Raw genomic sequence first — 12,268 nt, 5'->3', positions numbered from 1 at the left:
ATCACATTCCTTTGAGATAAAAAATTCAACCGCATGAAATAGATTGAGATAGATGAATACCTACAGCAACCTCTGCACGTACAAGTGGGCTTCCATCTGAAACAACATTCAAAAGGCTCTTGATAATACTAATTTCAGCTCTAACTTTTTCATCATCATCACCTTCTCCATCTCCAGCTGCTTCTCTGGATGAGTCAAATCCAATATCAAGCAAAGTGCCCAGCGCGAAAGCAGCCGAGGCTCTCACCTGCAATATTGCTCTTTCTATAATTTCATATTAAATGCACAGCTCAAAAAAATTATTCATCTATTATGAAAATAATATAAGGAAACAAGTAGAGACCTCAGGTTGGGGTTCAGAAAGTAGAGGTGCATATACAGCTGGGGCATCAGCCTGCAAACCTATCATCTGTGCCTCCGTGAAATCCTCCCAAAGCTTCCCCAGACAAAGGCAAAGCCACTGAAGAAATAGTGGTTCAGCCTGTGCATCATTTGAAGTTGAATTTTGGAGGTACTTCAAGCATACACCTATCAAACCACCTTCAATGCATGCCTCCTGACCCCGACGGTGTCCATCTACAATGACGGCCAAAACAAATGCAGCCATTGCACGCTGTTCTGGGTATGCTTCCATGCTATCTAAAAACCTTATGAAGTAAATGTGCCCCCCATCCTTTACCAGATCAACCTGACATGACTATTATTCAGGGGGAAAAAAAGAAATTGATTAATATATTGGCAACAGAAAGGAGAATAAATGGCAAGGAAAGGTCAAAAAGATGAATATTCCACTAGTGAACAGAACCGGGAGAATTGGGTCAAGAAAGGTTGGTAACATACAAACACATTATTTGAGATAATCGTAATAAAGTAACTTAAACATAGTGAGGAAATCAGAGCCATTTCAGTAAAAACCTTATCGAGTGCCAGAATCTTCGTCCATATAAATACGAGAATCTGGCGTAGCTCTGGAGTAGTTGTTTGCAACAGCTTTAGTACATATGGAAAAATGCCAACTGACAAGGCCTAGAGAAACGCAAACATAGCATGAGATTCCATAAACTACCCACATATCCAAACACAAAAAACACACACAGATGCAAAACCATGACTACCTACCAGATCCACAGCCCAGGGTCCCATATCAAGGAATCTTCCAAGAAGCACCAAAGCACGAAAGCGATGGCACTGACTAAGTAAAACCTAAACCAATCAGCAGTTCAGGGATTAATTAAAATAAATGGAATCAGAAGTCACACACATGAAAAACCATCAAGAAAGCATATAGATCAAGGTGACACAGAAGGAAGTCATGAAAAAGAAACAGAAAAATAAAAGATTTCAGGATTCAAATATTGATTTCATAGTAGAGAAGAACTATGCTAAACCTAAAAAGAAGCACAAAGCATTATTCATGTGATGGCAGTCTCTCAAATCCTCATCTAGGTAACCAAGGCAATGGTTTGATTTCACACATAGGACCCTACTCGATAAAATAGTATGAAGACAACCACAATATTGCATGGCCACAACCATTGCCGTGGCAGCTGCTTTGTCTGCCTGCTTTTGCATTGAGTCTATTATCTTATAACTGCTACCAACTGAAACTCAATCACATTCACCACGAAAAAGTCCCACCAATTTGGCAAAAAGAAACCTGACTTACCAAACCCACCCAATGGTGAAACCACGGCCTTAAAATATGGTGGTCAACGCAACCTTATCTGAATTATTTTGGCTGGCCAAATGAATCCCATTCATTACTCTACCCAATCAAGGCCATAATTTCAATCAAACTGCCGGATATATAATATGAAAATTAAATAATAGAGTGGATGACCATGCCAGAAAGCAATCTTCCCTAGTTACTGCTTATATAAGAAAATGTTGTCAGAAAGACAGGCATGTACAGTCATTTCTTTGTATTTGTATCAAAATTAACACTGAAAAGTTCAACATTTTCTTCACCATCATTCCTTAAACTACCAAAATTCTGCAGGTAGCAAGCAAGTCAATTCGTAAAAGTAATCTTAAATAGGATAGTTAAACATTGACCAAATGAGCAGAATGGCCAAGACATGGAAATGACAATTGAAGATCTTTAACCATCAAACTAATTAAAACAAAAAAAAAAAAAGTGAATACAATGGAACACAATTAAAACACAACCTACATTACAAAAAATTACTTGAAGACACCAAAAATATATTAAGAATGACAAAAATGTGTGCCCCAAAGCATATGTATATATATATAAGAACCATAGAAAGAGTCACACCTGAAGAACAATTGGCAACTGCTCAGGTGGCTTTTTATGTTCAGCTCCATGATCAAGCCACACCTCAAAAGCTGTTAACTGTTCTGTGAAAAATGGACTTGGCTGAAAGGAAACAAACATATTATTACTCTTAAATATGGGCTCATCATCAACAACAACAACTCAAGGTACCATAGAAAAGCACTAAACATCTCCTACCAAAGACAGAGATAAACAAAAATATAAACATCTAGAAACAACAGGGTTAAGTAAAGACACCTGGAAGTCTGCATTAGGATCTTCAACCAAAGCTGGAAGCTGAGAAAGGCAAATTTCAGCAGCCATGTCCCAGGCATCCCTATATTGGAGACAACAATAAAGAATAAGAGCAAAGTAAAAAAACACTGTAAAGTAAATACTTCAAGAGTATACACTACCCACCACATATGATGCTGATGTGTGGATGGCAACATAGGATAGGAAATAGGGGAACAATTTGCAGAACGCATTATTCTCTCAGCAAGTAAAAAGTTTCGGAAAAGACTAGCAACTAACAGATCTTGCCTGAACAATCTCTGGAAAAGATCTGAGGATGCAAAATGTAGTCTCATTAAAACTCCTTAAAGATAAATGACTTAAAGCTCCATCAAAACAATGGCACCATGCCATACAGAACCTGTCTCTTTCATTACCATGTGGGAGAACATTCCAAGCAATTGTGTCAGTCACTGCAGTAAAAATCCAATTCAGTTCACCTAGAAGTGTTTTACGGTCATTTTGGCGGCCTGGAATTCTGTCTATAAGTGAATAATCAAGAGATTCATGAAGTAATGATCGAGTACAGAACCTGAGATTTCATGGTAACAAACAATTAGTAGCCCAATTAAAATAATAATTGCTAAACCACCAAAATGAATGATGCACAGGAGATGCAAGTCTAGAAACCAACTGCCAGATACACTTCAGGCATTTCCAAGAAAACGAGTATACAAAAAATTGCAGGAAAATAGAAAGCTCTTGAAAGGTGTTAAGAATAGTAGGAGTGTTAAGAATAGTAGCAGCTTATAGATGTTGTACTTTAGTAGTATAGTGCTGATATATACTTGTACCTAGAGTTAGTTAGAAGTCTCTTCCATGTATATATACTGTCATGACTGAATAGAATAATTGATTTTGGTTCTTCCTCTCTCTCTCTCTCTCTCTCTCTCTCTCTCTTTCTCTATTTCTTCATGTTATCAGAGCTAAATGAGAGAGAAGCTTCAAATACTGCCCAGATTAAGGTTTGTGCTACACCTGTTCCAGTAGAGAGTTAATTTGCTTTTGAGCTAGAATGGCGTTTCATCAGATCTAGCTTAGTACCTTGGTGAGACTGATTTGGTGATTGAATTTTCTCAAGTTAGGGTTTTCAATTTGCCTCTGTTGGAAGATTGCAATTGTGCTGACATTCATGACTGAGTGTCATACCTAGGATTTCACTTTCTGATTACAATTGAAACTGAGTTCTGGGTCAAGATTGGAGATTTCTTCTGGATTGGAGTTCACAATTGCTAGGGTTTTTGTTAGCATTCAGAGTATTCAATGTGATGTGAGTTTCCTAAAATCGGTTTAGGGAATCTTGCCTAAACCAGTCTTAGGAAACTCTCCTAAATATACAGCTGCTATCCTTTCCTATTGTATAGTTTCCTATTTCATAGATTGATTGCTTTCCTTTTATGTAAATATCTTTTAGATTGATTGCTTTCCTTTTTATGTAAAACCTCTTCTATAAAAGAAGAGCCCATGTAATTAGATTAATGAATTAATTGAAACAGAATTTTTATTCCATTGTTTTCATGGTATCAAGCCATCACAGCCCTACAAACCCTAGTGCCTTCATTGCACCTTTCAACACTGCAGTACCTTCCGAAACCCTTCCTGCATCACACGCATTCTTCTTGTCTTGCTGCTGGCCTTCTCACATTTTTTTTAAGCTCTCTGCAGCATGTTTGAATTATTTGAAGGAGTGATAACCGGAGAAACCTCACCAGCAGTAGATCAAGTTCCCGCAGCAAGCCTAGAAGCTGGGCATGGAGTAGCAGCAGGGGAGTTGCCCAATTTCCACCTATCAACTAGATGGGAGAAACTACCTGCAGTGAGCTCAATTGGTAAGGACATTTCTTAAAGGAAGGGGTAAGATCGGTCATCTCAGTGCCTCTCCTCCAAGGGCGATCGATCCTATGTACTCAAAATGGGATATTGAGGATTCCCAGATAATGTCCTGGTTGTAGAATGCTATGCTTCCAGAGGTAAGTAAGAATTACATGTTTTTGGGTACTGCTAGGGAGATTTGGGAAGTTGTGAAGCGAACTTCCAAAATTCAGGTTGCATCAGTCATCTATGAAGTGAAAACTAAAATTAATAGTTCTAAATAAAGGGGGCTGTCTGTCACCGAGTATTATAATCATATGAATGGTCTTTGGCTTGAGTTAGACCACTACCAGAATATAAAGATTATTTGCAGCATGGATGTTGCAACCCTTAACCAAATAGTCGAACGGGATAGGATTTTTGCGTTTTTGGCTAGCCTTATCCCCAAATTTGATCAATTGAGGGTGCAGCTACTTGGTTGGGAAAGACTTCCCTCTCTTAATGAGGTATTTGTTGTGGTAAGAAGTGAAGAAAATAGGAGGCTGGTGATGCTAAAGGAATCTGCCATTGACGAATCAGCAATGGCAGTGAACAAAGGAGAGGGGACACGGCCTATATCTGGGCGAATAGAGGCTCAAACTCGAGCCAATGGAAGAGAGGGACTATGGTGCACTCATTGTAAGAAACCTAAGCATACCCGTGACACATGTTTCAAGCTTCATGGCAAAGAGGCTATCCTAAATAAGAGTGGAGGAGGATTCAAGAATCTGGCTGCAAGAAATCAGGTTTATTTATCACACAAGGAGCAAGAGGGAGGACCAGCTAGGAGTGAAAGCCAAGGCTGACAGCAGCTCAAATCTCACTCCATTTAATGCTGAGGAGATCAACAAGCTGAAGTCCTTCCTCAAATCAATGCAAGATGGATCCTGCTCTCTAGCACAATTGGAAATCCTAGGTAAATGCACTCATTCTTCATACTGTTCTACCTTAAAAACTAATCAGAATGATGTTTAGATCTTGGATTCGGGAGCAACAGACCATATGACACCTAACCCCTATGTATTTTCCACCTATCAACCTCTCAGGACCACCAAAATGATCACAATTACTAATGGCACAGCAGTTCCTATTGCTGGCCATGGCAGTGTGGATCTTGGCCCTAATCTCTCCATTAAACCAGTCATTCATGTCCCACACTTATCAGCTAATCTGCTGTCCATTCATCAACTCACTAAAACCTTAAATTGCCAAGCTGTGTTTTCACCTAATATGTGTGAGTTTCAAGCACTAAAGACAGGGACGAGGATGGTGTTGCTAAAGAAAAAAGTGGGTTGTACTGCTTTCTAGGGAAGGCTTCTTATCCATCTAGAAACCAGCCACCGGTCGCTTGTTCCTCTCAAATTACAACAGATCATCACAATATATGGCTGCATCATTACCGCCTTGGTCACCCTCCATTTACTCTAATAAAAGTTATGTTTCCTACTTTATTTCATTCTATTGATCCCAATATCTTTCATTGTGATGTATGCATTCTTTCCAAACAGCATCGTGTTCCTTATCCCATGAGTAATAAAATCAGTTCTAAACCCTTTGCTCTAATTCATTCTGATGTATGGGGGCCTTGTAAAATTCCTAATCACTCTGGGGCTCGGTAGTTTATCTCTTTCATTAATGATTGTACTTGAATGACATGGGTGTTTTTGCTAAAAGATAAGGCTGCCATAGGAATAGTGTTGCCAAATTTTGGTAAGATGATTACTACTCAATTTGAAACACCTATATTAGAACTGATAATGCCCGGGAGTATTTTAATCATCTTACAAAGTATCAATTTTTCCAATAAGAAGGAATTGTCCATGAATCTTCCTGTATAGATACTCCACAACAAAATGGAGTAACTGAGAGAAAGATGAGTCATCTCCTTAATGTGGCCCGTACACTTCTTCACCATCATAGAGTTCCTAAAAGTTTTTGGGGAGAGACTGTCCTCACTGTTGCCTTTCTTATTAATCAAGTACCCACAAAGCTCTTTCACCAACAAAGCCCTCTTGCTTGTCGAACTACTCATTTTCCAGATTTTAATGTGCATAATCCTCTTCCTCTTAGAGTCTTTGGGTGTGTATCCTTTGTTCACATATCCAAACAATATCGAGATAAGTTGGATCTAAGGGCACTTAAGTGTGTTTTCCTAGGGTATTCTCCTACCCAAAAAAGATATAAGTGTTATCATCCTTCTACTCGCAAGTTGTATATCTCCAAAGATGTTACCTTTGTTGAGTTCCTATCTTTTTTTGGTAGCTCTCCAGCTGGTCCCCAGGGGGAGAGACTTTCCTATGGAGACTACAGCTTCGATGAAAGCTTTGATGATACTCTCTTGTCTGCCTCTCAGCATACCTCTCACTCCAGTTCTAATTCTCTTGACCACACCAGCCCTACTACCACTCAAACAACTCAGCCATCACCAACCCGACCTTCTCATCCTCTCATTAGTCTGTCCCCTAGCAGTCACAAAGAAGTGCATGATCAAGTTGAGTTGGGTGAACAAACTTCCATCAAACGACTGCCCTCTCCAGTTCGGTACAAGGGGTCTCCTTACATCTACAAGCGAAGGCAGCCTATCCAAGACACACAGCATATACCACCCTCGGATTTTGGTCTAGGTATGAATCTCACGCAAGATACTTTCTCTTCTGATGGCCCTATCTTTGATGATTTAGACCTACCTATTGCAGTTAGAAAATGGGTTAGGACCTGTACACAACATCCCTTAACCAATTTTCTCTCCTATCATCGTCTCTCCCAAAGGCATAAGAGTTTCCTAGTTTGCTTGGATTCAATTATCATTCCTAAGTTAGTAAATGAGGCATTACAGGATCAGAACTGGAAACAAGCTATGTTGGAGGAAATGAGTGCCCTAAAAAAGAACCATACATGGGATCTTGTGTCCAAACCTAAGTGGATCAATCCGGTGGGGTGTAGATGGATTTTCAATGTAAAATACAAGGTTGATGGCACCCTAGAAAGATATAAGGCCAGGCTGGTAGCTAAGGGATATACACAATCTTATGGAGTTGATTATCTTGAGACATTTGCTCCAGTCGCAAAAATGACCACCGTACGAATCCTCCTCTCATTGGTAGCCCATTTTGGATGGAACCTACAACAACTAGATGTAAAAAATGCATTCGTCCATGGGGATTTGGAAGATGACGTATATATGGAATTGCCATCAGGGTTCCAAGAAGGGCATGAAGGGAAGGTAAGTCAGCTCAAGAAAGCTCTATATGGGCTTAAGCAGTCTCCTAGGGCTTGGTTTGGACGGTTTTCTAAAGCCATGAAAGTTTTCGGGCATGACCAAAGTAGGGGAGACCACTCTCTCTTCATAAAACACTTTAAAGAAGGTAAAGTGACAGTTCTATTAGTATATGTAGAAGATATGATTGTCACAGGCAATGATAAGGAGGAGCAAGAAAAACTCAAGGAAAAGTTGTCCAGGGAATTCGAGATCAAAGACTTGGGGGTTCTCAAGTATTTTCTGGGAATTGAAGTTGCCTATTCTAAAGTTGGAATCTTCCTTTCTCAAAGGAAGTACGTGCTGGATTTGTTGGCAGAAACAGGGTTAACAAGTGGAAAAGGGTCTAAAATCCCTATTGAACCTAACAATAGGTTGTGGAACAACCCTAGTGTTGGAAATCCGAGATAATAAGCTAGCTTATGATAAAGATAGCATATGGAAGAGACTCAGCCACATGGAGCTAGCTGAAGATAAGGATAAAGAAGATTGAAGAGATTGAAGTCCCAAGAGATTGAGGAAGAGCTCCTAGATAATAGGAGAAATTATAAGAGCTGATATTATAAGAGATAATATGCAAAATAATAACGATAATGTACTCTAGTTAGTCTATCTTTAAATAGTTGTATATCTGTACAATATTTCAGTTTTGTTAGGACTCTATCTCTTGTACAATAGGGTTAGCAACATAGAGTAAATCTATATAATAGGCAATCTCACATGAATATAAATTAATTGAGTTTGGTTGTTTTCTTCCAACTCGGTTCTTCTAGAAGTTGCAGGGCTGGTTAGGGTTTGTTCATGGTATCAGAGCTTGATTGATCCAAGCCTGAAACTTCCGCAATCATGAGTGACTCGAACAAGGAGAGTGCAGTCCACACAACTGTCGAGTCTTCCAACCCATGAACAACAATTCTTCCGGGCGCTTCCTTATCCAACGAGAGCCACACCTTGCAGATTACACAGCACCGGTTAAATGGCAGGAACTTCTGAGAGTGGTTCCAATCGGTTGCTTTGGTAATCAAGGGCAAAGGTAAGTATGGACATCTGTCAGGAGAAGTTACTGCACCATCCAAAGATGCTGCCGATTATCAAAGATGGGAGGCTGAGGACTCCATCATCATGGCGTGGCTAATCAATTCAATGGAGCAAAAGATTGGCCAAACCTACCTCTTCTACAAGACTGCTAAGGAAGTGTGGGATGCAATCCAAGAAATATATTCGGATCTCGAAAACACAGCTCAGTGTTTTGAGATTAGATCGGCTATTCGAAACACTAAACAAGGTAATTCTAGTGTGACCGAATATTATAATACATTGCTTGAACTATGGCAGGAGATGGATCTATTTTATAATCCAAATTGGGAGTGCAAAGCAAACAGCTTGAAATACAGCAAATGTTGGAAAAAGAAAGGGTTTTCAACTTTCTTCACGGCCTCAATTCAAACCTTGATGAAGTTCGTGGTCGACTTCTTGGCACGAAACCCCTTCCTTCACTCCAAGAGGTCTTTGCGGAAGTAAGAAGAGAAGAAAGCAGAAAAAGGGTAATGCTCACAGCCACTAATTCTCATACAAGCTCAGCCCTCGCAGCAACAAAAAGGGAAGATTCTTCTAGAAGCCCAGCAACAACAAAAGGGGAAGAATTTCCAAGGGATAAACCATGGTGTAAGCATTGCAACAAGCCTTTCCACACCAAAGATAAATGCTGGAAGCTACATGGGAAACTAGCAAATTGGAAGCCAAGGGGTCGGAGAGAAAAAAAGAGGTCAACCTACACAACTTCAATTGCAACAACACCTCCACTCGAGAAAGGTATGCAGCTGAACCTATCTACTGAACAGGTGTTGTTCTTGCAAAGATTATTGTAGGATACTCACCTTGGGAAAGAAATCGACAATACAGCCACTACTACTACAACATTCCCCGTCCAAAGAGGTAATCTAATATACTCCCTAACCTCTAGAAGACCTAATAAAAAGTGCTGGATTATAGATACGGGTGCCTCTAACCATATGACAGGATCAGCTGAAATTTTTCAGCAATTTCGGTCTCATCGGTAGCCAAGGGACAAGGAGTTAACAGTATTGTTAGCTGATGGTAACACCTCGGTTGTTATGGGGGAAGGAGATATAAGTATTGGTGGTTTAAAACTGAAAACAGTTTTATATGTTCCAAATTTGAAATGCAACCTGTTATCTGTTAGCAAGCTTACTCAAGATATGGACTGCATTGTAACCTTTCTACCCTCTCATTGTATGTTTCAGGACCGGTCCTCGGGGAAGATGATTGGCAGTGTTGAGAAAAGGATGGGCTCTATTGGATTTCAAAAAATAAGGCTTCTCTTGATCAGTCCACTCATAGTCTCTCTCTTTCGGTTACTTCGAATTCTAATATCTTGTTATGGCATAGAAGGCTTGGACACCCCAATTTTTCATATTTGAAACGTTTGTACCCCGATTTATTTTTCAATAAAGAGAGTTTAGTTCTTCAATGTGATAAATGCATCCTTGCCAAGCAAACACACAGCACTTATCAATCTCATCCATATACTCCTTCTAAACCATTTTACCTAATTCATAGTGATATTCGGGGCCCAACAAGAATTTCAAACTTGACTGGTGCCCGATGGTTTGTCACTTTCATCGATGATCATACAAGGGTGTGCTGGGTGTATCTTATGAAAGAAAAATCTGAAGCCAAAACCATTTTTCAAGGTTTCTATAAACTGATTCAAAACATGTTTCAATCCTCTATTTGCATTCTTCGAACTGATAATGGTCGGGAATATTTTGTCTCACCCCTTCACCCAATACCTTACCACTCATGAGATTTTTCATCAAAGCACTTGCCCTTATACTCCTCAACAAAATGGGGTAGCTGAAAGGAAAAATCGTCATTTACTTGAAGTGGCTAGATCTCTAATGCTTACTAGTTCTACTCCAAATAGGTATTGGGGAGAAGCGGTCCTCACAGCCTCTTATTTGATCAATAGGCTGCCATCCAAGGTCCTAAACTACCAAACCCCCTTGAATCATCTAGTATCCTGTTACCCTCATGTCCGCATCATAAACTCTCTTCCACCCAAAGTCTCTGACTACACTGTGTATGTCTATCAAAACACTCCTCGCAATCACAAACTTGACCCAAAAGCCTTTAAATACATATTTATTGGTTATTCCCCTACCCAAAAAGGCTACAAATGTTATTGTCCCTTATCACAAAAATCCTTTGTTTCTTGTGATGTGACATTTGTTGAGAATGAGTTCTACTATTCCAGTGATTTGGTACAAAGAGAGAAAACTCGTTGGGATCCCACAATCTCACATCTCTTCCCTCCTTTGTATCAGAATACTAACCCGGATGCCACTCATCATCCAAAATCTGTTCCTATTAAATCAGCCAACATTGAATCTTCCAGTATGCCTGCCCATCAACAAGCTAAGTCAATGGTGACCGATTCAGGAGGGGAAGTCATCCTAGAAAAGTTCATAGAAGAAAAAGGCATAAAAGTTTATTCAAGAAGACCAAAAAATCCTGATCCTCAACTCGACCAATTGTTAGAACTAGAGGAAGGTCCAACAATTGAGGGGAATGCCACAAGTCATAATGATCTAGATATTCCCATTACTATTCGGAAAGGAATAAGGTCATGTGTAAAGTACCGCATCTCAAATTACATGTCATACTCCAAATTATCCTCACAATTCAAGGCATTCACCATGACTGTTGATGAGGTGACGGTACCACGAAATATTTATGAGGCCTTGAAAGACCCAAAGTGGAAGGAAGCTGTTAAAGAAGAAATGAAAGCCCTGGTTGAAAATCATACATGGGATTTGATTAAAATTCCCAAAGATAAGAAGGTTGTAGGCTGCAAATGGGTGTTCACTATCAAATACAAATCAGATGGAAGCATAGACAAGTATAAGGCAAGGTTAGTGGCCCAAGGATATTCTCAAACCTATGGGATAGACTATGAAGAAACATTTGCCCCTGTAGCTAAATTAAATTCCATAAGAGTATTACCATCTATTGCTGTAAATCTTGATTGGGAATTGTTTCAGCTTGATATAAAAAATGCTTTTCTCAATGGGGAATTAGAAGAAGAGATATACATGAGAATTCCACCTGGGTTTGAAGAAAGGAAAGTTGGCAAGGTATGTACAACAACAACAATATATCCAGCCTTTATCCCACTATGTGGGGTCGGCTACATGAATTCTAGACTTCCATGTATTTCTGTCTTTTGTCATATCCTCATTTAGATCCATATATTTCATATCAAATTTTAATGTCTCTCCCAAAGTCTTCTTGGGTCTACCTCTACCTCTTTTTGTGACTAATTGATTCATTTCATCAACTCTCCTCACAGGAGCATCTCTTAGTCTCCTTCTCACATGACCAAACCATCTTAGTTTAGTCTCTCTCATCTTCTCCTCGATTGGCACTACTCCTACCTTATTACGAATAACTTCATTTCTAATTTTATCCTTTCTTGTATGTCCGCACATCCATCTTAACATCCTCATCTTCGCTATACTCGTCTTTTACTCATGCTGGTATTTGACTGCCCAACATTCTGAGCCATA

The 12,268-nt window shown here is 39.5% G+C and overlaps 1 protein-coding gene across 1 annotated transcript in view; it reads right to left on the bottom strand.

The window, feature by feature from the left end:
* Positions 1-12,268, bottom strand: part of LOC127789244 (regulatory-associated protein of TOR 1-like) — a 92,680-nt gene that overhangs the window by 12,255 nt on the left and 68,157 nt on the right. Inside the window, exons 7-14 of the mRNA XM_052318083.1 lie at positions 2,950-3,104; positions 2,699-2,843; positions 2,537-2,615; positions 2,279-2,380; positions 1,120-1,203; positions 916-1,026; positions 344-697; positions 61-247 (exon numbers count right to left, since the gene is read on the bottom strand). Of these exons, the coding sequence (XP_052174043.1) occupies positions 61-247; positions 344-697; positions 916-1,026; positions 1,120-1,203; positions 2,279-2,380; positions 2,537-2,615; positions 2,699-2,843; positions 2,950-3,104 (1,217 nt within the window). The remainder of the gene's footprint in view (positions 1-60; positions 248-343; positions 698-915; positions 1,027-1,119; positions 1,204-2,278; positions 2,381-2,536; positions 2,616-2,698; positions 2,844-2,949; positions 3,105-12,268) is intronic.

This window comes from Diospyros lotus, chromosome 13, assembly GCF_014633365.1.
Source record: "Diospyros lotus cultivar Yz01 chromosome 13, ASM1463336v1, whole genome shotgun sequence".
NCBI classification, from domain to species: Eukaryota; Viridiplantae; Streptophyta; class Magnoliopsida; order Ericales; family Ebenaceae; genus Diospyros; species Diospyros lotus.
This window is presented reverse-complemented; position numbering and strand designations above follow the sequence as displayed.